The 26,659-nt window shown below is 46.7% G+C and overlaps 2 protein-coding genes across 9 annotated transcripts in view; both read left to right on the top strand.

The window, feature by feature from the left end:
* HGS (hepatocyte growth factor-regulated tyrosine kinase substrate) overlaps positions 1-1,545 on the top strand; it is a 47,099-nt gene extending 45,554 nt beyond the window's left edge. For 7 of the 8 annotated variants that reach the window (XM_082272675.1, XM_082272674.1, XM_082272672.1 and 4 more), the window contains one exon: positions 1,179-1,545. In XM_082272675.1, the coding sequence (XP_082128801.1) occupies positions 1,179-1,280 (102 nt within the window). In that variant the 3' untranslated portion in view covers positions 1,281-1,545. The remainder of the gene's footprint in view (positions 1-1,178) is intronic. The other variant, XM_082272673.1, reaches the window with a different exon arrangement.
* Positions 1,546-8,815: 7,270 nt separating this feature from the next.
* On the top strand, positions 8,816-24,746 carry MRPL12 (mitochondrial ribosomal protein L12). Its single transcript, XM_082272708.1, is given in 6 exon segments — positions 8,816-8,989; positions 10,311-10,408; positions 10,411-10,481; positions 13,329-13,412; positions 16,850-16,987; positions 24,294-24,746. Coding segments are annotated over 6 exon segments (567 nt in total). The 5' UTR covers positions 8,816-8,930; the 3' UTR covers positions 24,411-24,746.
* Positions 24,747-26,659: the final 1,913 nt, after the last annotated feature.

Here is a 26,659-nt window from a genome sequence, read left to right as displayed (position 1 = left end):
TTTGGAATATCGGCCAGTTCCGGGGCCGATACAGATTTATCTGCAAAAGTCAATATTGGCCCTTGATATATCGGCCTTACCTATAATCGGTCGATCCCTACTATCAATGTAACGATTTTAGTGTTAGGCTGGACTTCACCTTTATGGGAATTCTTTGGGGACCCCCCAGGTCACCAGAACTAGTGTCCCCATTGGAAAATTTCCCCTCTATTACTTTTTTTGGGGACAACTCAAAATTTTAGATTTTCGTTTACTTTCAATAATAATAGTAAACAGGACCAATAGAGAGGGGGAATCTTCCTAACGGGCACAGACAGCAATAAAAACTGACAGGTACTCCAAACTTTCTCCTCTTTCTTTATCTCCCTCTCCTCTCTATATCCAAAACTAAAGAAAAAGAAGGTTTTGCCTTAATTATACTAAAGGAGTTGTAAAGTCATGTTTTCTATGCAATAAGATAAAAAAAACCTTCTGCGTGTAGCAGCCCCCCCCCCCCCCATGCTTATCTGAGCCCCCTCTCGATCCAGCGATGTCCACGACTGTCTTAGCCATCCAGGACTCTCCTCCTCATTGGCGAAGACAGCAGCGGCGCCATGCTGTCAATCAAAATCAGCCAATGCGGCAAAAAGGGGGGGGGGGGCAGGGCTGAATCACAGCTCCGTGTCTGAATGGACACAAGGAACTGTGACTCGGCTCGGGTGCCCCCATAACAAGCTGCTTGCTGTGGGGGCACTCAGAGAGGGAGGGGCCAGGAGATCTGAAGTGGAACCCGAGTGGAGGAAAATCTGGGCCACTCTGCAGGTAAGTATAACATGTTTGGTATTTTTATTGAAGAAACAAAGAGACTTTACAATCACTTTAAAGCGGAGTTCCACTGGCTTTTGTGTTTATTAAAAGTCAGCAGCTGCAAAAAGTGTATCCGCTGACTTTTAATAACCACATACTCACCTGTCCCATGGTCCAGTGATGTGGCCGGGGGGAGCCTCGGATCTCTCCGTCTTCTCCCCATGGCGCCGCCATCTCTAGTGTGGGCACCCGGCTGTGACAGCTTGCAGCTTCAGGGGGTCAGGACCACTTAAAGCGGAAGTTCCACTATTTAGGAAGAGAAATATTTGGGGTTTTGTGCAGTACATGTGTATGCTGTTCTATGGAGTAATTGTTTCTCTCTTCTATTTTAGATGGCAGTAGGTGCTGGTCAGCAGCAGCCTCCTCAGCAGCAAGCATCACACGGCCAGCAAGTGTCGGGGGGCAGTGAAGCCCAGTTAATCTCTTTTGATTGATACCTGGAAATGTCCTTTCACTTCCCAATCATCTGTCGGAATTAACCTAGTTACCTCCCCCCCCCCCCCCCCCAGCTGGCATTCCCTACCAACGTGTAGCATGCTTTCTTTCTCAGTACTGCTGCAGTAAACACTACATTTATGTAACTGCCATTTCCTGTGTCTGCCGGCTTAATCTCTGTTTATCACAGCGGGCCAATGCCTCACTGCTCTCTACTAACATTGTAATCTGTCTCTAGTCCACTTGTAAGATGTACAGAGCTGCTCATCCTAGGGAGCCCCTCAGCCGACGTCCTCTGCCTTATCACCTGCTTCTGCCACCTCTGTCAGGGGGTCCCCATACATGCTGTTTGTTGCTAACATTTTTATTTAGGGAAATACCTTCCTGAACTGGGATTTAGTGCTTCTCCAGTGTTAAAGGGACTGTACACCCAAAGTGATATATTTGGGATGGGCTTTGCTTGGTCAAATCAACCGCTGATTTCTTTTCCCTCAGGGATCCCAGCAAACATCATCTCCCCCCCCCCATAGGAGTTCCTGGCAGCCCTTTTTTCTACTGGATTTTCTAAAATAGTTTAAAATAAATGAGAACTCCACATAGAGCGATGCCCTCCTATATGAGTTGTGTGATGAGAAGACTTCACCTCTGGAGTCCCTGGGTGAGATATGAAAGGGGTCGGTGATTCAGCCCACTGAGAAGCTCTCGAGTATCTGTTTTAAATGGACTGAGCCACTAAGAAAAATAACATTCCATTGAGTCTGATTTAATGGCTAACTCCACCTATAAAGGATAAGTTCACCTTTTGGAACATGTTACATGTTCTATACGTATTAAAGGTGGATCATGTAACATGTTTCCGCTCCTGCCTCTCCCTTTTTTTCCTCCTTATTGTCAGGGAAACTTGTCAGAAGTGACTCATGCTGATGGCAGAGGAACGAAGCAGCAGATAGAAATGACACTTAGTGCTCTGCATTGAGACATCTACACACTATAGAGCAGTGATGGCAAACCTTGGCACCCCGGATGTTTTGGAACATTTCCCATGGTGCTCAACTACACTGCAGAGTGCATGAGTATCGTGGGAAATGTAGTTCCAAAACGTTTGGGGTGCCAAGGTTCGCCATCACTGCTATAGAGGGATAAACTTTGTTCATATTTTATGGTTTACAACCACTTTAAGTAATTGATTTTATTTTGATCTATTACCACACTTAAAATTCTTTCTGTCATCCTCCAATTGCATTAAAGAGGAAGTAAACCCGCCTCTGTAACTTGTACCTATAGGTAAGTCTATAATAAGGCTTACCTATAGGTACTGTAAATATCTCCTAAACATGGGCCATTTAGGTGATATTTACCTTACATGCAGCCAGTGACGTCACTGGCGCATGCGCTCTGAAGGAACGGCCGCTGGTGCCGTTTCTTCAGAGCCCTGTGCCGTGACCGTCGCCCCCCCTGCGCGCGGGATTGACGTCACAGCGGCTCCGCCAATCAGATGGCCGGATGCCGCGATCCCGGAAGACGAGTTATAAGTTCTAAGGTAAGTATTTCATAATGAGCTAGTATGCGGTGCATACTAGCTCATTATGTGTTTCTCTTTCAGGTTGCAAAAAGAAAAAAAAAATTTTTGGGGGTTTTCAACCTCTTTAAAGGGGTTGTAAAGGCAGGAGGTTTTTTTTATCTTAATGCATTTTATGCATTAAGATAAAAAGCCTTCCATGTGAGCAGCACCCCCTAATACTTACCTGAGCCCCATCCCTATCCAGCGATGTCCATGAGTCCCTCAACCGTCCGGGACTCTCTCTCTCTCTCTCTCTCTTGATTTGGCTGAGATAAAGCAGCGGAGCCATTGGCTCCCGCTGCTGTCAGTCAGCCAATCAGGAGAGAGAGGGGGCGGGGCCGAATGACAGCTCTGTGTCTGAATGGACACACAAAGCTGCAGCTTGGCTCGGGTGCCCCCATAGCAAACTGCTTGGTGTGGGGTCACTTGATAGGAGGGAGGGACCCAAGAAGAGGAGGGCTGCTCTGTGCAAAACCAACTGCACAGAGGAGGTAAGTATAACATGTTTGTTGTTTTAAAAAAAAGAAACGCAAGATTTTTCAATCCCTTTAGAGCCGGTTCACACTGAGGGGACGCGACCTGTGAAGTCGCGCGCACCGCTGTACACCGCGACTTTTAGGGACTTTCACATAATGAAAGTCTATGCAAATCGCTCTGAGGTCGCCCCAAAGTAGTACAGGACCCTTTTATCTAAGTCGGAGCGACTTGTGTCGCTTCTATTAGAACGGGTCCTGTACTACTCAATGGACCGCGACCGACCGCGACTTGTCAGGCTGACAAGTCGCGGCAGTGTAAATGGGCTCTTTAGGGGGAGATTGACGATTGGTCATGAACAAATTCTTTTGCAGGCTCTTTGAAAGAAAAGACCAAACATCAGCTGAGATTAATAGATGGCAACAAGCAGCCCAACTCCCTTATGTACAGCAAACATGGAGAAAGTACAGTAAAATGAACCTATGTATCTCCCCTGGGGGGGTTGTAGGTTTTACCCCAAGGGAGGTGAGAATGAAACACATGGAGGTATTTATGTGTTAGCTGTTTGCCTTTTATGGGAGAGGCCTGTGCAGTGTCACTGGATGTAAACTGGAACTAATGTGGAAGTGCTTTGATCCTGCACATGTGCAATGTGTGTCTGTGAGATCCCATACACCTGTAAAATCCTAAAGTGCAGGGCGGCGTAGGTGCGTCCTTCAGCTCTGGTACGATTCTTGGATCATTCCATCATTCCGGCCCCCTCTAGTGTGTTTTGCTGCTTTTTGTGCTTTGTAAACTGTGAAGGTCGGGGCCAGCTGTTAGCGCCCTCAGACCACGGAATTATTGCTTGTATTAATCTATTGAAATAGTGACAATAAACCTATATAAACCTTAGATTGACTGACTGGTCTTATTCATGAGGGGTTTGCTGCACAGGGAGGGGAACTTATCAAACCTGAGCAGACGTAATCTGGAGCAGCTGTGCATGGCAACCAATCTGCAAACCTGGAACCAGCATAGTGGGGGTGGAATGGAGGGAGACCCCCACCTAGTAAGAACCCCAAAGCACATGTGTATGGCATCAGTTCCAGCTTCTGCTGTCATCTTTCCTGGTTTGGGGAAGACGTTAGTAACCCTAAACCCAGATCATGGGAAAATTTCAATAAATGGTGTATTACATGCTGTTCAGACTCAGTCTCTATGAGGTTCATTTTCTGTATTCTGCAATAAACCTGGCTGATCCTGCTGCTCTATATTCCCCCTCCTGTCCATGTCCACACTGCAGTTGGGGATGTTGCAGAGCAGTGTTGGCAGCTAGTGCACATGCCCAGTTTTCAGTGTGTTTCTATGCCAATCACATATGAGCAGCCCATGTGACTATGCCAATTACATATGAGCAAATCGCATATGAGCAGCCCATATGACTACAGAGTCACACCTGTGTGCGTATATACAGTATAAATGACAGCCCTCTCCTTCATGCCCACTAACCAGCTAAACACAATGGCGGCAGGATACTACATCTAGATTAATGGAGGCTTCACCTCCCTCTTCTAAGACACAGGCTGGAGAGGCGTGCACCCACACCATGGTATTGCCAAAAAATAATAAAAGATTTGTTTTCAACTATTCACTGCTCAAAAAAATTAAAGGAACACTTTTAAATCAGAGTGTAGCATCAAATCAATTAAACTCCTGGGATATTGATCTGGTCAGTTAAGTAGCAGAGGGGGTTGTTAATCAGTTTCTGCTGCGTTGGTGTTAATGAAATTAACAGCAGGTGCACTAGATGGGTAATAATGAAACGACCTCCAAAACAGGAATGGTTTTACAGGTGGAGGCCACTGACATTTTTTTCCCTACTCATCTTTTCTGACTGTTTTTCTCTAGTTCTGCATTTGGCTGGGGTCGGTGTCACCACTGGTAGGATGAGGCCATACCTGGACCCTATAGAGGTTGCACAGGCAGTCCAACTCCTCCAGGATGGCACATCAATACGTGTCATTGCCAGAAGGTTTGCTGTGTCTCCCAGCACAGTCTCAGAAGCATGGAGGAGATTCCAGGAGACAGGCAGTTACTCTAGGAGAGCTGGACAGGGCCATAGAAGGTCCCATCAGCAGGACCGGTATCTGCTCCTTTGTGCAAGGGGGAACAGGATGAGCACTGCCAGAGCCCCACAAAATGACCTCCAGCAGACCACTGGTGTGAATGTCTCTGACCAATCAGAAACAGACTTCATGAGGGTGACCTGAGGGACTGAAGTCCTCTAGTGGGCCCTGTGCTCACTGCCCGGCACCGTGGAGCTTGAGTGGCATTTGCCATTGAACACCAGAATTGTCAGGTCCACCACTGGCGCCCTGTGCTTTTCACAGATGAGAGAAGGTTCACCCTGAGCACATGTGACAGACGTGAAAGGGTCTGGAGAAGCTGTGGAGAACGTTATGCTGCCTGTAACATCGTTCAGCATGACCGGGTTCGGTGGTGGTCAGTGATGGTCTGAGGAGGCAAATCCATGGAGGGACGCACAGACCTCTACAGGCTGGACAATGGCACCCAGACTGCCATTAGGTAATGGGATGAAATCCTTGGACCCATTGTCAGATCCTACGCTGGTGCAGTGGGTCCTGGGTTCCTCCTGGTGCAGGAGAATGCCCAGCCTCATGTGGTGAGAGTATGCAGCCAGTTTCTGGAGGATGGAGGAATTGATACCATTGAATGGCCCCCACGCTCGTCTGACCTAAATCCAACAGAACACCTCTGGGACATTATGTTTCGGTCCATCCGATGTCGCCAGGTTGCACCTCAGTCTGTTCAGGAGCTCAGTGATGCCCTGGTGCAGATCTGGGAGGAAATACCCCAGGACACCATCCGTCGTCTCATTAGGAGCATGCCCCGACATTGTCAGGCATACATACAAACACATGGGGGGCCATACAAACTACTGAGGACCATTCTGAGTTGTTGCAATGAAATTTCAGCAAAATGGACTCGCCTGCTGCATCATTTTTTCACTTTGATTTTGGGGGTGTCTTTGAATTCAGCCCCCTGTAGGGTGATAATTTTCATCAAACAATGTGGCATCCTTTCCTTCCTAACACATTACCCAGTCCATACCAGTATAGATCCTAAAACATTACCCAGTCCATACCAGTATAGATCCTAACACATTGCCCAGTCCGTACCAGTACAGATCCTAACACATTACCCAGTCCATACCAGTACAGATCCTAACACATTACCCAGTCCATACCAGTATAGATCCTAACACATTACCCAGTCCATACCAGTATAGATCCTAACACATTACCCAGTCCATACCAGAATAGATCCTAACATATTACCCAGTCCATACCAGTATAGATCCTAACATATTACCCAGTCCATACCAGTATAGATCCTAACATATTACCCAGTCCATACCAGTATAGATCCTAACACATTACCCAGTCCATACCAGAATAGATCCTAACATATTACCCAGTCCATACCAGTATAGATCCTAACATATTACCCAGTCCATACCAGTATAGATCCTAACATATTACCCAGTCCATACCAGTATAGATCCTAACATATTACCCAGTACATACCAGTATATATATCCAGCATGATATTTTTCCCCATTGAGATCTGATGTATTTTCAAAGCGTACGGTGCTGTACCAAAGGTATTTCACACTATAAGATTACAGAAACACACACTGGACATTATATAAAACAGTAATAAAGAGGATGCTAGGATTTTATAAACACTAAACTAGGGCTTATTTTTAGGGTAGGGCTTATATTGCCGCCCTCCCAGGAAATAACAGTAGGTCTTATTTTCAGTGTAGAAAAAGGAAATGAGGAACCCCCCTAATGGGAATTTAATGGTCTTAATATTGTTGGTTATGAAGTAACCCAATAAGTGAAATTAGAACAGAAAGTAAAATGAATTACAAATTTATTATTACAAAAGTACAAAAATCAGGACATACAAAACAGGGGTGGTTAACCCTAAAAAGACTCCAAGGTTGTCAATGTAAAAACAGAAGCAATTGCATAAATGTGCAAATAGATTACTCCTAAAGCAGCATGGCTGCACAGCTGACGCGTTTCGGGATATTATTCCTTCTTCTGTGGTGTAGTCCGAGGCAACCCTTATGATGCAAAGAGTCACAAAATAGCCAGCATTACAAAAAAAATCAATGTATTGTTATATTCGTCCCAGTAGACCGGGGGGAGCAGCAACCCAGACTGCGCATCCGGATGTCCCTAGACCATGGAACCCAGCAAGACCTGGCAGAGCGCTGCAGCAAAGAGCAAAAAAAGCTCAGTGCCAGTATAAATACCGACCAGAGCCTACGGCCACAAATCTTTTTTTCTTGGTGTCAGGGATGTGGGTCTTATCCGGCATCTCCTCCATTCACGAGCCGTCCCTTCTTTTATTTTCAGGTCTTATTTGCGGGGAAACACGGTCATTGGATGTGCGGCTGCAAGAACACATTTGGGGCAAACGCCCATAGAGATGTACGACGCCCGCCACATATGAAGCTGCAATGCGGATGTGAGCAGATGAGGCGTCTGTTGGATAGGGTGATTAAAGCGGTTGTAAACCTAAAATAAAAAAAACCTGCAAGACAAAGGCTTAATGAGCTAGTATGCATCACATACTAGCTCATTATGAATTACTAACCTTAAAACTAAGCCCCGACACAGACCCCCGAACACCGCTGCGGGCACTGCCATGATCCCACGGCGTCTCTTCTGAGTTCGGTGGCTCTGGCGCTGTGATTGGCCGGAGCCGCGATGACGTCACTCCCGCACATGAGCGCGGGAGTCACTTTCCGGCAAGCTCCCAGCAAGGGAAGCTGAAGGTTCGCCGGACCTTCAGAGCGCATTCGCCGCTCGCGTGAGTGGCTGCATGCAATGGAAATACCTCCTAAACCGTGCAGGTTTAGGAGATATTAATTATACCTACAGGTAAGCCTTATTATAGGCCGCATTATAGGCTTACCTGTAGGTAAAAAGTGAAAAAGAGCGGAGTATACTACCACTTTAAGAAGAGAAGAGGAAGGGATAAGAAAAGGAAAGGGGACAGCGGAGGAGAGAGGAGGAGAGAAAATAGGAGAGGAGAAGAAAAAAAAAAGCGGGGAGGGGGGGGGGGGGGCACTTAAATATTAATGCACAGCTGCATGCATCTGAAATCCAACCTCATAAACTACTAAATGCAATGGGTTGGCATGACAGCCAGGCAATTTTTTTTTTTTAAAGGCAGGGACAGCAAAGGGCATCCTTCTTAATTTCTTAGTGTGTTTCCTTTAAAGCCCGGACAACGCCTCAGTCTCCATGCAGAAAACAGTGACAGTTTCCACTGCTCACTCTGCAGGGAAGCGGCCATGACAGGTGTGGGCAATATGCCCACAGTCAAGAAGTCCGCCTCTTTACTCTCCGAGCTCCTGACATCACTTCCGCCGGTGTTCCCCTGTCTCTGCGTCCAATAGGCTGCGCCGTGCTTCCTGTCAATAAAGTTTTTCCTGGTCGCGGTGCACGCCGGGTAGGTCACACAGTGTGTGCGGCTTCCATGTGTTGGCGCCGGTGACAGTGAGCGGAGAAGATCCCGGACACCGGACACCATGTACCCCGCCGCCCGCTGCTGCCTGAGAGCGAGGAGCGCCGCCTCCGGCCTGTGCAGGTACCTGCAGGGGAGAGGGAGGGAGGAAAGGAAGGCTGGAAGGTCATTGGTGATGTGTTATGGAGGGGACAGGTGACCCTGAGGAGGGGGGGGACATGGCTGTGCAATACATTCACTGAGGGGGGATAAATGCCCCCCCCCCCACACTGACCACCCCCTCCCCAATAAATGTCCCCCCACTGACCCCCCTCAGTTAAATGTCACCCCCCTACCAAATAAATGCCCCCCCCCTACTCAATAAATGTCCCCCCCCCCCACTGACCTCCTCCCCTCCCCAAAATATGTCCCCCCCCCTCCACAATAAATTTCCCCCCACTGACCCCCCTCAGTTAAATGTCACCCCTTACCCAATAAATGTCCCCCCACTGACCTCCCCCCCCCCCCTCCACAATAAATATCCCCCGACTGTGACCCCCCCCCCCTTCCAATAAATGTCCCCTGACCGACCCCCTCCATACACAATGTATCCATCCTTTAGTGTCCACCTGACCTAAAGTACCCCCCCCCCCCCTTACCTCCTGCAATCTGAAGAATGTCCATGTGGCCCCCCACTAGAATGCCTTTGTACACCCCCAAATCCCCTCTCCTAGAATGCTGATGTCGCTCCCTCAACACCCCCTTCTAGAATGCCTTTGTGGCTGCCCCCCCCCCCCCCGTCTAAGATGCCTATATAACACACACCCCCATCCCCCACTCTAGATGCCTATGTCCCCCTCTCTAATACCCCCTTCTAAAAAGCCTATGTCTCCCCAACCCCCAATACCCACTTTAAAAATGCCTATGTCACGCCCCCCATCCCCCTTTCTAGAATGGTTATGTCACGCCCCCCCCCCCCCTCTCTAGAATGGTTATGTCACGCACCCCCCCCCCTCTAGAATGGTTATGTCACGCATTCCCCCCCCCCCCATTCCCTCTCTCTAGAATGGCTGTTGACCCCCCCATTGCTCCGGCACACCACATCTCTGATCTTGGTACAGAGCCTATGACGTAGGCTCCTTACTATCTGATTAGCTGTGTCCAGTCTCCAATCACAGCTGATAACAGGAAGTGCCGGCTATCAGCATTCCTCTACTTGTGCTGGCAGGGCGTGCGGAGAGACAATGAGACAATAAGTGGCTCTCCTGATGGGGGGGGGGGGGGGGGTCTTCGTTGATTATCAGTGCAGCCCCCCCCCCCCCTTTCCCAGTGATGCCCATCAGTGCTGCATATTAGTGCCACCTCATCAGTGCCCACCAGTGCACCTCCTCCTCCTTTATAATAAATGTAGGCATTGTTCCTCTGTGTCGGATTTCCGGTATAACGATTGGTTACATTGTTACAGGTTAGAGGCAGTGCGGTATTTACGGACGTCCTGCGCACTGAGGAACGAACCTTTACCCATCCCAGATTTGGACAACGCAGCCAAACAATACCCCCCAAAATCCATCAGCTGGTCGACCAAATCGCATCCCTCAGTCTGTTAGAAGTCTCCGACCTCAATGAGCTGCTAAAGGTAAGTGAAGACACCGGGGTCATCCTTCAGGTTTATACATCCATTACCTGCCCAAATATGTGTCCGACCATTATATACCCCCCCTGACCATTATATACCCCCCCCCATTATATACCCCCCCACCATTATATACCCCCCACCATTAATACCCCCCCCCCACCATTATATACCCCCCCACCATTATATACCCCCCACCATTATATACCCCCCACCATTATATACCCCCCCATTATATACCCCCCCCCCCCACCATTATATACCCCCCCACCATTATATACCCCCCCACCATTATATACCCCCACCCCCCACCATTATATACCCCCCCCCACCATTATATACCCCCCCCACCATTATATACCCCCCTCCCACCATTATATACCCCCCCATTATATACCCCCCCCCATTATATAAACCCCACCATTATATACCCCCCCCACCATTATATACCCCCCCCCACCATTATATACCCCCCCCCCACCATTATATACCCCCCCCCACCATTATATACCCCCCCCCCCACCATTATATACCCCCCCCCCCACCATTATATACCCCCCCCCCCCACCATTATATACCCCCCCCACCATATACCCCCCCCCACCATTATATACCCCCCCCACCATTATATACCCCCCCCACCATTATATACCCCCCCCACCATTATATACCCCCCCCACCATTATATACCCCCCCCACCATTATATACCCCCCCCACCATTATATACCCCCCCACCATTATATACCCCCCCCACCATTATATACCCCCCCCCACCATTATATACCCCCCCCCCACCATTATATACCCCCCCCCACCATTATATACCCCCCTCCCACCATTATATACCCCCCCCATTATATACCCCCCCATTATATACCCCCCCCCCCACCATTATATACCCCCCCCCACCATTATATACCCCCCCCCACCATTATATACCCCCCCCCACCATTATATACCCCCCCACCATTATATACCCCCCCCCCCACCATTATATACCCCCCCCCCCCCACCATTATATACCCCCCCCACCATTATATACCCCCCCCACCATTATATACCCCCCCCCCACCATTATATACCCCCCCCCACCATTATATACCCCCCCCCACCATTATATACCCCCCCCCACCATTATATACCCCCCCACCATTATATACCCCCCCACCATTATATACCCCCCCCACCATTATATACCCCCCCCCCACCATTATATACCCCCCCCACCATTATATACCCCCCCCCACCATTATATACCCCCCCCCCACCATTATATACCCCCCCCCCACCATTATATACCCCCCCCCACCATTATATACCCCCCCCCCCACCATTGTATACCCCCCCCACCATTGTATACCCCCCCCATTATTATATACCCCCCACCATTATATACCCCCCCCACCATTATATACCCCTCCCACCATTATATACCCCTCCCACCATTATATACCCCTCCCACTATTATATACCCCTCCCACTATTATATACCCCTCCCACTATTATATACCCCTCCCACTATTATATACCCCTCCCACTATTATATACCCCTCCCACTATTATATACCCCTCCCACTATTATATACCCCTCCCACTATTATATACCCCCCCACCATATACCCCTCCCACCATTATATACCCCTCCCACCATTATATACCCCTCCCACTATTATATACCCCTCCCACTATTATATACCCCTCCCACTATTATATACCCCTCCCACTATTATATACCCCTCCCACTATTATATACCCCCCCACCAATATATACCCCCCCACTATTCTATGCCCCCCCTGAACATTATATCTAGTTCAGATCTTTGGAGGTAACAGGTGGGTCCAAAGAGTGAACCTTTAACCACTTCTAGACCAGAATGATTTGCCCCCCTTAATGACCAGGCCATTTTTTGCGATTCGGCACTGCGATACTTTAACTGACAATTGCGCGGTCGTGCGGCGCTGTACCCAATAAAATTGATGTCCTTTTTCCCACAAATAGAGCTTTCTTTTGGTGGTATTTGATCACCTGTGCGATTTTTTTATTTTTTTGCGCTATAAACAAAAAAAACCCCAATATTTTTCACATTCTGCTATACAACATTCCCCCCGAAAATAAAAAAATCTAAAATTTTCATCCTTTTAGGCCAATTTGTTTTCTGCTACATATTTTTGGTAAAAAAAAAAAATCGCAATAAGCTAGTAATGGCAGCGATCTGCGATTTTTAGTGAGACTGCGACATTGCGGCGGACAGATCGGACCCCTGACTGACATTTTTGACACTTTTGGGGGTACCAGTGACATTACTACAGTAATCGGTGCTATACATATGCACTGTTATGTACTAATGACACTGGCAGGGAAGGGGTTAACCCAGGGGTGATCAAAGGGTTAAATGTGAGCCTATGGGAGTGATTCTAACTGTGGGTGGGAGGGGCCTGGCTTGTGAAATTATCATAGAGACATGTGATCCTATAAAGAAGGAACACGTGTAAAGGGTAAAGGGATGCAGGCCCAGCAGATTTCCTCATTGGAGCCCTGCGGCTGCCACAGCTGATAGATAATTATGAAACCACTCCCATTAGACCCAATCAGCACAGAGGAACAAACAATGATTTCTTCAGAATAACAAAAGGTAGAAATCTGCAACAAAGTTTGTTACAATCCCTGCGATGTACAGAGATCACCCAGAGGGGAATGTTTTTTTTTTTCTCAACAAAAGTGGAGTTACGCTTTAAGTAGACCTGTGTGGACGAGGCCTCAAGAATGCCATGCTTGTTGCAGAAAAAAATGTTTACAGGACCGGTCTGATCTGTCTTTTTGTTTTTTTTTTTTTTAATTTTTGTTTTAGAAAACGCTGAAGATTCCGGATGTTGGAATGATGCCGATGGGCGCCATGATGCCAGGAGCAGTCGGTGCAGCAGCACCAGCCCAGGTAAATGCATTTGTTTCTTGGAAGTCAGAAATCGTCTATATAGGACAGTGGTGGGGAACAGCTGGCACGCAGGGTCCTCTCTTTGGGGATGCTAGTTACACTGGGAAGCTGCCGCCACTCACCCCCCCCCCCCCCCTGTCAAGCAGCGCTGGACAGGAACAGACCGGCGCTTGCAGAGATCGCCGCCCACTCTGATTCCTCCTGCCTCTGTGAAATCTGAAATTCTGGTGAATTGAATTCTGGTTCTTCAGTTCTGGTTTTTCGGCCTTTGCTGGGTTGTGGAATTGTGTCGGTGGGGGGAGGGTCATTTGAAGACTCTTCCTATTAGTAAAATGTAGATTGCTAAATCACCTCCTGCCATGTGCTCACATTTGTGTTCTAAAGGCCCGTACACACGTAGCCATTGTCGGCCGTAAATATTCGGCCGCCGAACGATCGGCCGATTGTCGGCTTGTTAGTATGATGCTTCCGACAACCAACTGCGACTTTTCGGCCGAACGGAATCGGGTGTGCAGGCTATAAAATTTTTTGTTGGCCGTCACCAGAACGGCCGATTGTTCGCCAGTCAGTACAGAATTCGGCCGACAATCAGCAGATTTGCAAGACTGGGCATGCTCAGAAAAGAAAAAACACACGGAAAGTTAACCATTACATGACATCACTTCTGCAGTCGGCTGTTGTTGGCCGACAAAATTCGTGTGCAGTCTTTAGCACTTTTCAACCGACAGGACAGCACCGGACAAAAGACGGCCGATCGTTCGGCCGACATTCGGTGCGTGTGTACGAGGCATTAGGTTTACTTATGTCTGGCAGAATTTGTGAAATGTTGGTCATTTCTACTGCACCAACAATACAAAACAGCCCACTTATAATCCCGCAGTAAAACGTCGCCTAGAAAAGCTTAAAACCTCTGATTTAAAAATATTTGCGGTGACGAGACCAAAATTATACTTTATGGTCAAACGTAAACACTGTTTGAAGAAGAGTCCACAAGGCCTATGAAGAGAAGCACACCATCCATACTGTGAAGCATGGAGGTGAATCTATGCTGTGCAGGAGATTTAGTCAACATTGATGGCAAAATTAATTCTGCATATTATCAACAAAATCAGAGGAAATTTCCCTCTTCTTCTTCATTGATGGACAACGCTCCTGATCTTAACCATTGGGTTATACTGCCCCCTAAAAGAGTAGGACACTAGGCAGAAAAAAAGTCTGGCTACGCCTATGGGCAGTCCCAGGGGGTATACTCCCCCCCCCTCCTCTTTCTGCTATAGGTACTAGTCAGGACCTAGTTCCGCGCTGGGATCTCTTTTCCTGGCAATTTTTTCTTTTTAGATATTTTTTTTTTTTCTCCTGCTTTTTCCTGTGAGATCTGGGCGACGGGCTGGATAATCTAGATCCAGTGGCCACCCCAGTCTGGCCAGTGAGCACGCGCAGACCTCAGCACAGCGCTAGGTCGGCCACAACATTGCCCCACCGTACGGGGGCTGGCCTGCGAGTTAAATACCTCGCGAGGTGGCATACGACTGGGTCTCGGGTCGAGTCGAATTATTCTACCTGGCTGGCAGCCCCCCCATTTAGATGGACACTGGTAAGAAGCAATCTCCCCACTGACCAACACACCAATGTATCATGAGTTGTAGATATGATTTTTAGCAGGGGTTCCCTGAGACCGGAAAGTAATTAAAGCGGAGTTCCGGCCTCGGACATGATTTTTTAGATAAAAATACCCCCGGGACAGTCAGGGCTAGTACATTCCATAATAGATGGCATCTGATCTGTCCCGGGTTACACTTACCTTTTAGAAGAAATACTTACCTCGAAAATGTCTTGTCCAGCGCTGCCATCTCAGGTGTGGGCAGCTGAAGCCGGAGCGTCCTCTTCGGTCCCACAATACCCTGCACGGGCCCCGCTTGTCACTTCCGGGGCAGGAGCGTCATCCCTGCACAGTTTCTGGGCATGTCCAGAAGCGGTTTAGCAGTGAATGCCGCGCCTGCACCGGAAGTGACGAGCGGGGCCGGTGCAGGCACATTGATTCCTGGGAGCGATGACGTTCAGCTCCCAGGAGTCCTCACAAACAGGAAGTGACGGCGCGGGCCGTGACCACAGTGAGAGGAAGAAAGGTGAGTATATTTTCTTCAATAACAAGGTAAGTAAACATAAAAAAAATAAAAATCGGGACTATCCATTTCTTTTTCAGGTGACACTCAGCAAGCGGATGGCCCAAAATCGATTTTGGGACCGGAACTCCGCTTTAAAGGGTTCCTTTGTGTTGAAAAGGTTGAGAGGTGCTGTGCTAGTCCATCGTACACTCCTCCTCCCCCCCCCCCCCCCCCCCCCCCCCCCACCAGACTAAAAATGCTGCTGTCCAAAGGTGTTTGATCCAGAGTGGGGGGCGCTGGAATACAGGAGGGGTGTTACTGGCCGGATCACCAGGTGAAAACAGGGAAAAAGCCTAAAAAAAAATAAATAAATGGCGCAGCCACCACATCTAATGATCGGTAAGCTGCAATATATTAAATTTTTGGTTTTGGGTCTAATGCCACTTTAATACAAAATGATGCCTTTTGCAAACAAAAATGCAACAATAATGCCTTTTGCTACAGTTCAATATTTGTGCTATTCTGAGATCCTTAACCACTTTACCACCGGAGGATTTTGCTGTCTTACGCCCAGGCCACTTTTTGCGATTCGGCGCTGTGCGACTTTAACTCACAATTGCGCGGTCGTGCGACGCCGTACCCAAACAAAATTTACGTCCTTTTTTCCCCACAAACAGAGCTTTCTTTTGGTGGTATTTGGTCACCTGTGCGATTTTTCTTTTTTTTTTTTTTTACTTTTTGCGCTATAAACAAAAAAAGAGCGTAAATTTAGAAAAAACAACAATATTTTTCACATTTTTTTTATATGAAATTCCCCCCCAAAAAAATGTAAAAATCAAAATTTTTTAAAATTTTTGGCCAATTTGTTTTCTGCTACATATGTTTGGTAAAAAAAAATCACAATAAGCGTATTTTGATTGGTTTGCGCAAAAGTTATTGCGTTTACTAACAAATAAAATTTTTGGTGTTTTTTTTAACGCGTAATGGCCCGACTCCCGCTGTGACTGAATACAAAGGGGAAAGGGGGAGTGTCTGACGACGTAGTACTATGTCGTCAGACGATAACGAGCCACTCTGCCACAGTAATATTACTGCAGGCAGACGTTAAGTGGTTAAATAAAAATACATTTTTGGTCGGATCACTCAAATGTTTACTTAAAAAATAGTGCACTCCGTACAGATTTTGCTTGGGGTATGTCGGTGACAACTGTCACTGGCTTTGGGTCACTATAACATATCGGAGATGCTGTTCTCCTCATTCTGCAGTTATTCCTGAAGATTTGCTTAGGTTGGAGTTGGCTTTGATTTTTGGTCTTGTTTTGCCTTTCACAGGCTGCGGAGGAAGAGGCAGCACCAGCCAAGAAAGAAAAGACACATTTTACTATAAAACTAACAGAGGTGAACGCTGTAGACAAAGTGAAACTCATCAAAGAAGTGAAGAACTGTGTACCGGGAGTGAATTTGGTGCAGGTAAGATCTTCATACTGATCAAGACCTCGCCACAGTCCATGGCCCAAACCCGGCCACTTTACCAATGTTGCTTTACTATAGTTTGCGTTTACTAGTTTCCTTTTGATTACTCTAGATTAGGGATCCTCAAACTACGGCCCTCCAGCTGTTACTGAACTACACATCCCATGATGCATTGTAAAACTCTGACATTCACAGACTTGACTAGGCATGATGGGAATTGTAGTTCTTGAACAACTGGAGGGCCATAGTTTGAAGACCCCTGCTCTAGATCAGTGATGGGGAACCTTGGCACCCCGGATGTTTTGGAACTACATTTCCCATGATCCTTATGCACTCTGCAGTGTAGCTGAGCATCATGGGAAATGTAGATCCAAAACATTTGGGTTCGCCATCACTATTCTAGATTAAAACAGAAATATGGGAATTTAAAAAAAATATATATAACATTTATACCCCGCTAAGGGGATGCAGCATTGGTACCTGCTGCCTCGAAGACCGAAAACTGATCACATGACCGCTGATCGCTTGCTTATCAGTCTTCAGTAAACAGAGAGCGGTGACTGTCATTCACTGGCTCTCTGCTTTGCCCCTCCAGCACTCATTGGAGCACTGGGCTGTGGAGGGGGGGGCGGGGGGACTGGCTGGCTCAGGCAGTGTGCTGAGAGGCTGAGCCAGCTGCTGGTCAGGCATCCGGGTGGGTCCCAACATTAAAGTCAGGACCACTCCAGGGTCTGGACTAGCTGAGTAATGTCAGCGGACTTTAGCCTGCCATCAGCTGAATAGGGATCACAGGAATGCAGAACCAAGTGCACTCCGGTGACCCACAGGAGAAGTGGGGACAAAAGAGCTGGTCCTACTTCTCCTTTAACCACTTAAGGACCGCCCGCCGCAGCACCTCATGCACAAACCGACGTAGATATACGTCGGTCGCGCACCTGCAGCTAGGGGGCAAACGCGCGGCGACGCAATCCCGGCCCCACTCGGCAGCGGGGACTCCGATGCACGGGTCGGGCGGCTCCGATTGCCACCAGCCACCCGCGATCGCTCCCCGCTGAGAGAGGACGGTCACCTGTTGTAAACACAGCCTACCGTTCTTCTCTCTGAAATGATCACAGAGAGACTGTGATCCTTCTATATAGGATCACAGGTCTCTATGATCATTCCACAAGCCCCGCCCCCATAAAATTAGAATCCCTACCCTAGGCTCACATTTAACCCCTTGATCACCCACAGTATTAACCCCTTCCCTGCCAGTGTCATTAGTATAGTAACAGTGCGTATTTTTAGCACTGATTACTGTAGTAATCTCACTGGTCCCCCCAAAAGTGTCAAAAATGTCAGTTAGGGGTCCGATCTGTCCGCCGCAATGTCGCAGTCCCTCTAAAAATCGCAGATCACCGCCATTACTAGTAAAAAAAAAACAATAAAAATTACAAATCTTTTTTTAAACTGGCCGCTGGCATTTTTATTTTTTTTTAAACTGCTGTAATAAAACCAGGACAGAAATAACTACACACCGCACACAATGACTTTGTATCCTCAGCGAATATTGCATTATGGGGGGAATAAAATAACCTGAAATTTGCTGCACTTGTAAAGAATACAGAGGTTCATCCAAAACTTTTGTTACTATACTGTGGCTCTGGAATACAGGAGTTTGTTGCTGGTCTGCAGCATTTTAAACCTTACCAGACTGCTGTAATATCTGTATCACAGTAAAAATGCTTTTTTTTTTTTTTTTTTTTTTGCGAATGGGACCCTACAACCAGATAGTAATCAGGAGTTGGTCCCCATTCCTTTACTTATGACTGGACAGGGGCAGCACAACCCGTGAAATACGGCAGTTTCCATAAAAGGGCAGTATTTTAGATTTTTGCTGCCGCTGCATTACCACATTTCACCATCAGGTGGTGTATTTCCACATTCTTCTTCTGCAAGTGAAATATGTAACTGCAGCCCTTTGCCTTTGAATCTCGGGAGATACTCAAAGACTGAGCACATAAAGGTGACTTTCTTTTGCACACCCCCTGATTTCTACATAAATGGAAGCCTGCTTTTTTTTTTTTTTTTTGTACAGGATTTAATTTCCTAGGAGCTCCAAGTTCAGGTCCTGAACACCCAGGCCAACTTTAATTTGTGTAAAAAGTTTTTATTAAAGGATTTGATTAAAAAAAGTGCAACACTGAACTTACCTTTTTAGCGTAGGAGATTCCCCTTCCTTTCTTTCCCAGTGAAAACGTTGGGAAAACCTGCAGTGGGGACACAGAGCTGACCCAGGGTTCTACCCCATCTTGTTGTGTAAAAAAAAAAAAATCACTTTAATACCGGGCACTTCCCTCCCTTCCCGCCCAGGCCAATTTTCCCCTTTTAGCGCTGTTGCATTTTGAATGACAATTGCGCGGTCATGCAACACTGTACCTACACCAAATTTATGTCATTTCCCCCCCACAAATAGAGCTTTCTTTCGGTGGTATTTGATCACCTGTGCGATTTTTACTTTTTGCTAAACAAATAAAAAAAGACCGAAAAGTTTAAAAAAAAAAAAAATTATTTTGTTTATGTTATACAATTTTGTAAATAAATAATTTTTTTCCTGCACTGATGAGCACTGATGAGACTGCACTGACAGGCACTGATGGGGTGGCACTGATGGGGTGGCACTGATGGGGTGGCACTGATGGGGTGGCACTGATGGGGTGGCACTGATGGGGTGGCACTGATGGGGTGGCACTGATGGGGTGGCACTGATGGGGTGGCACTGATGGGGTGGCACTGATGGGGTGGCACTGATGGGGTGGCACTGATGGGGTGGCACTGATGATGGGCGGCATTGATGGGCGGCATTGATGGGCACTGATAGGTGGCACTGACGGGCACTAATGGGCACTGGGCGGCACTGATCGGCACTGACGGGCGGCACTGATGGGCACTAATGGGCACTGATAGGCGGCACTGATGGGCACTAATGGGCACTGATAGGCGGCACCGGTGGGCAATAATGGGCACTGGTGGGCGACACTTGAGGATGGCAATGATGGGCACTTGTGGGCAGCACTGATAGGGAGGGCACTGGTGGGCAGCACTGATGGGGTGGGCAATGGGGGGCTCCCTGAGCCCTGATTGCCATCCCTGGTGGCCATAGTGGGCATCCCTGGGGTCATAGTGGGCATCCCTGGGGTCATAGTGGGCATCCCTGGTGGATCTAGTGGCATTCTCCCCCCTCCCCCCCCCCCCCCCCCGAGGGTCTGCACTGGTAATCAATGATCTGATTACCAGTGCCGACCCCCCCTTCCTGTCAGGGGAGCCGCCGATCGGCGCTCCTTTACTCGTGCCTGTCAGGCACGAACTAAGGAAAGCTGATCAACGGCTGTTCCTATTTACTATGTGACCAGCCGTGATTGGACACGGCTGATCACATGGTAAAGAGCCTCCGTCAGAGGCTCTTTACCGAGATCGGAGATGCAGGGTGTCAGACTGACACCTCGCATCACCGATCGCCGCTCTGCGCGCCCCCGGGGGGCGCCCAGAGCGGAGTTATCCTGCCGCCGTCATATGACGTCCGGTCAGGATAACTCAACCACATTCCCGCCGTCATTTGCCTATAGGGCGGGCGGGAAGTGGTTAAAGAAGTGCAGGGAAGATCAGCATCTGAACCCAGAGGAGGTGGAGGCTGATAGACTGGAGGTAATAGAAGGCATTAGAGATACATTAAAGTAAACTTTTACCAGTATTGTGTATTATATTTAAAATGATCATATCCATGAAAAAAGGTCTCAGCTGTTATAAATATTTTATATTTTTATATTAAATTAGTACTATCTCCCTTCCACCTTTCATATAGTTCCATGTCTGACTGCTAGTTAAAATATCCTACTTCTGGGTGTATTTATTATTAATTAAAAAAAAAAAAAAAATATATATATATATATATATATAGTAAACCCCCGTTATATCGCGGCTCAGTTTTTGCGGTCCCGGTATATTGCTGTTTTTTCTGTAATGTTGTTTTACAAATTAAATTATTGTTAATGAAATATTTTTGTGTTTTTCATAGCTCTTGCTCTGTCTCTCATTATCTTTTATGTGTTTAAATGAGTTTCTATTGTTTTAAAAGTGTGTTTAAAGACCTTAAATGCTATTATAAGTACAGTGACAGTAAAAAAAACATGCCTGCAGTGTATGTAAATAGGGTATTTCAATTTCGCGGATTTTCACTTTTCGCGGGTGGGTCCGGAACGTAACCCCCGCAATGGAGGGGGGTTTACTGTTATACAATCTCTGCGTTATATATGTGTATGTGTATGTATATATATATATAATATATATATATTGCAAGTGTTTTATTGAAAAACAAATATATATATATATATATATATATATATATATATATATATATATATATATATATATATATATGTATGTGTGTGTGTGTGTGTGTGTGTTTTATTTATTAGATATATAATTTAATGTGTGTGTGTGTTTTATTTATTAGATATATAATTTAATGTGTGTGTGTGTGTGTGTATATATATATATATATTACTTTCACTGTTTCGCAGTATAAACAAACCCCTTAGAGCCGGTTCACAGTGCCGCGACCTCTAAGTCGCCTCATAAGGGGCGACTTTCAGCGTGACTTTGCGCGTATTCAGCGCGACTTGTATGATAGACGACTTTGTACGACTTTGTATTTGGCCAATCAGAATATGATGGTTCTGGGTCATGCTCAATCACACAAAAAAAGTTCTTAAAAATGATTAGCCAATTATTGAAAAAAAAAAAAAAGAGATTTTTTTGGATTTAGTGTCTGGGGGGTCTAAAAAGTGTACCTGTGAAGTTTCAGCTCTGTAGCATGTCCAGAACCAGAAAAAAAAAAAAGATAATTTTTTTTATTTTTAGTAGCACAGGCAAAAAATGCCCGAAAAACGCCTAGGTGGAGCGGAGCCCCATCCCTGTGCTACTAAAAATTCTAAGAAAAATTATCTTTTTTTCTGGTTCAGGACCATTTTAATGGAAAGTCTGATAACAAGTCGCTTCAAATAAGATAAGGAGGCGACTCCCATTGAAGTATATGGGACAAGTCGGATTACAGGTCGCCTCAAAGTAGTACAGGACCCTTTTCTGAAGTCGGAGCGACTTCAGTAGTGCCAATTAAGACGGCACTGATTGATTAACATTGCTTTTGTTATGTCAAGCGACCTGGGGCGACACAAGTCGCCTCACAAGTCGCGGCAGTGTGAATGGGCTCTTATAGTAGCGTAGTAGTAGTGTTAAATAGTTGGTAAGGTTGAATAAAGACAACAGTCCATCCAGTGCAACCTGTGTTGGCGTGTCCCCCCATATTAATTTACTTGCCCTTCTCTGGACTCTCTCCAGTACATCCCTTCTGAGGATTGCTGACCAGAACGCTCTAGATGCGGCCGAACCAGAGTTTTATAAAGTGGCAGGATTATCGTTTGATCTCTGGAGTAAATTCTCTTTTTAATGCTTGCTAATATTCCGATGGCTTTGGTAGCTGACACGGCATGCTATTGCTCAGTCTGTCTTCTTCTAGGACCCCCAGACCTTTCTCAGTCCTGGAATCCCCTAGGGGTTCCCCCCCCCCCCCCCTTATGAGTCTCTTGCGTTTTATATTTTTACCCCCCGTGCATTACCTTACATTTACCAATGTTAAACTTTATTTGCTATCTAATAGCCCACTATTAATTTATTCTGGTCCCTGTAAAGTTTTTATATCCTACTGTGATGTAATTGCCCTACATATATGTGTCATTAGCAAACCCTGAGATTGAGCTATTTATCCCATCGCCTAACTCAGCGGTGTCAAACTCCATTTCATCACGAGCCGCATCAGCATTATGGTTGTCTTCAAAGGGCCAGTTGAATCTGTAAGACTATATAAAATGTATTCAGGGCTTATTTTCCCAGAGAGTAGGTGCAGGAACTCAACCACGCCCCCACCGAACCACATCGAACGATGGGTGTGGCCAAATAACACTGACAGGGGTAGGATCTTAAAGGGGCAATAAATACCAGGAGTTTGTTGTGGAGTACAGAGTGCGGAGTACAGGGGTGCGCTACGTACAGAGTGCGGGGTACAGGGGTGCGCTACGTACAGAGTGCGGGGTACAGGGGTGCGCTACGTACAGAGTGCGGGGTACAGGGGTGCGCTACGTACAGAGTGCGGGGTACAGGGGTGCGCTACGTACAGAGTGCGGGGTACAGGGGTGCGCTACGTACAGAGTGCGGGGTACAGGGGTGCGCTACGTACAGAGTGCGGGGTACAGGGGTGCGCTACGTACAGAGTGCGGGGTACAGGGGTGCGCTACGTACAGAGTGCGGGGTTCAGGGGTGTGCTACATGCAGAGTTCAGGGGTGCCAGGACAGAGCTTTGGGGTACCCCACTAACCACTCTAGACCATTCCGAGTACACGTTATTTATCACCACCCTTTGAATTCGCCCTCGCAGCCAGTTTTCTGTCCAAGAACAAACCCTATGGTCTATACCCTCTGACCTCAGTTTGTACATTAAGTGTTTGTGGGGGACAGTTTAAAATTCGTGAGCAAAATCCAGATACACCACATCTACCGGCCCACCCCTCTCCAGGCGACAGCTCACTTCCTTGCAGAATGTTAATCTTTCTTCTTGGTCTACCTGACCTTGGCTTGGTATCAAGAGATCCCCGAATTTTCAATTTCCTAATAAGTGATTGAACTGTACTGACTGGCAAATTTCAGGCTTTGATTATCTTTTATTATCCTTTTTTTTCCATCCTTATAAAGTTTCATTACCTTGTTACCCAGGTCTTTTGACAGTTCTTTTCTGCTCTCCATGGTTCAGCATCTAGTCTGCTCAGTGCATCTACTTGAGAGGTTACAAACTCATTGACTATTTATACACAGACTCTGATAGCAATTTATAAAGTCTCAGATGTGGAAAATTAACCTTTAATTGCCATTTTACGTGTGTGCCTGTACCAAGGCCAAACAACTATGTGATAAATGGCTTCATACTAATCACTATCCTTTTAAATAAAATAGTTTTTTTTTTTTTTTTTACATAAGTCCTTTTTTCAATATTGATGTCAAAATTTCACAATATCTGCCAGGGGATGAAAAGTTTTGAGCACAACTGTAAGCTTTGGCAAAAACCCCTGGAAGCTGATTGGGTTCTGTGCAGAGCTGCACCAGAGTTTTCATTCTTCAGGTTTAGTAAATGACCCCATTGGCTTGACCCTGATACATTTCTAGGTAGTTGCTGTGTTCAAATCTTATTTTAAAATTCCTAATTTTTTCTGAACAGGCCAAGAAGATGGTGGAGTCTCTTCCACAAGAGATCAAGGCCAACGTTGCCAAGGAGGAAGCGGAAAAGATGAAGGCGACACTGGAAGCTGCAGGAGGAAAGGTGGTGCTGGAGTGAAGCATCTGGACTCTTAATGACCGTTAAATTGGAGGACAGTGTGGGGTCGTCTTCTACAAGTCTCCGCTCTACAGGCCAAGCAGTGGCAGTTCTCAGAAATAGAATGTACTCTTGTGTCTAAGCCATCGAAACGTGTGAGAGCACCACCCAAGGCCTTCACCTCATACACCCCATGGGGGCGCCTCCCCCCCTCCCCTTTTACGGGCTGGGTGGGGTACAGCTTTTGTTTTTTTCTTCCCTCGGTGTACGTTGACCTCTAAAGCACTTAAATGTGTAATCAATAGTTCAATGTTTCATTATCTAATCTTGTTTTATACATTAAACTCCTACCTTAAAGGCTGCTCTTTTTTTTTTTTTTTTTTCCTCAGGCATCACGTCATTAATCTCTTTTCTATATACAGACGACTCTTTTATAAATGGTATGCCGGAGCGTAGAAGGAGGCAGCGCTGAGACTTGCTTGATGCTTAAGTGAAGATTTACTAAAACGGGTGCATACAGAATCTGGTACAGCTGTGCATAGTAACCAATCAGCTTCTAACTTCAGCTTGTTCATTCAAGCTTTGACAATAAAACATGGAAGCTGATTGGTTACTATTCAGAGCTGCACTAGTTTTAATGTAGGAGGGCGCTACCTACTCATTGGTGTGTTTTGTGTCAGGGGGGATGATGTGAAGAGGGCAGAGGATACTACAGTGAGGGTGGGGGGGTAATGTGATGGGGGGGGGGGGTAAGGGACACTACTATGTAGTGGGGAAGAGGGGCAGAGGACACTAATGTGAGGGGGGGGGGGGCAGTGTACATTACTATGAAGGGGGGCAGAGAACACTACTGTGACACACTGTATTCTTCAGGTTGTCTTTTTTTTTTTTTCTTTTTCTTGAGGGCTTGATGGTTTTCTTTTAGAGGGAGCTAAAACTTATAGTTGACCTCCAGAAAGGATGAACTCCACAATCCCTGAACAGTGGTGTCCCAAATCTGGGTCCACTGTTGGCTCTGAGAGAAGCGTTTTAACCTCAGGCTACGCAGGGGGTTCTTTACAGTAAGGGTCACAAGATTGTGGAATTCTCTACCACAAATGGTGTTAACTGCGTGGAGTATGGCTACTTTTAAAAGACTCTTGGACGTACATCTCAAGGATCAGAACATTCAGAGCCGGTTCACACTGGGGCGACCTGTCAGGCGACCTGATCGCCTGCCATAGAGAAGCTGTGGACCCGTTCTAATAGGAGCGACAAAAGTCGCTCCGACTTAGAAAAAGGGTCCGGAGCTTCTTTGGGGCGACCCGGAGCGATCTGCATTGACTTCAATTATATGAAGTCCGTGCCGGCCACTCCGAGGTCGCGGTGCGAGCTGCGCGCCGCGACTTCACAGGTCCCCTGGCAAAGTCGGCTCGCCCCAGTGTGAACAGGGTCTCAGGGGTATGAGAGATGAATACGTCCACACACACCTACACAGGTTGAACTGGATGGACTATTGTCTTTATTCAACCTCACCTACTATGTAACTATGTAACGGAGTTGCTATCTGACCCAGGTGGCTTACAATTAGGGAAGCTTATGGTGGCAGACTCCAATTTCTGTACTTTAACTGCAGAGTCTAACTTGGGCAGTGGATGGCATAGCTGGATAATGTCCAGGAGAGCATATAACTCAAAGGGAGTGACGTGGATGTGAACTCATAAAAAAAACTGATAAAAATAAGAAAATACATTTAAAACTACACTGGCGGGGGAGGTTTGGAGGAATCCTGTAATGGCACAAATACCAGCATTATCCTTTTGTCCAATGGGTGCCAATAATTCATCAGCTTGTCCCCATTCTGCACAAAATACTTGTTTATAATAGAACTGTTTGTTATGGGCTTTTTGAGAGGATAATAGGTCTGAAGGATAATGCACAATCGACCAAGTATAATTAGGTTTCAGGGGAAGAATCTGATGAACAAACAGCTTCAGCTGAGAAACTAGATGTCAAATCTCCACCTCAGCCTTCCAGGTACTAGTTTTAATTGGGCTATTATGTTTAAATAAAAGGCCTCACAGATAATCCTTCAATAAGTCCCCATTCTGTGCAGCCAAAGTCTTGTTGATGATGACGAACATCTCAGTGTTACTCTCCAAAGCAACCTTGGGCTGTAGGGATCGGCAACACCGATATATATCGGGGGGCCGATATGCACTTTCCCTAATTTATCGGAATCGGCTCCTGAGGTTACCGATATTTCGGAAAGTGCTTGTACCGGAGTGATG

The sequence above is a fragment of the Pelophylax lessonae genome (genome assembly GCF_965119305.1).
Source record: "Pelophylax lessonae genome assembly, chromosome: 11".
Classification (NCBI taxonomy): domain Eukaryota; kingdom Metazoa; phylum Chordata; class Amphibia; order Anura; family Ranidae; genus Pelophylax; species Pelophylax lessonae.
Note: the sequence above shows the minus strand (reverse complement) of the source record. Positions and strands in the feature narration are given on the sequence as shown.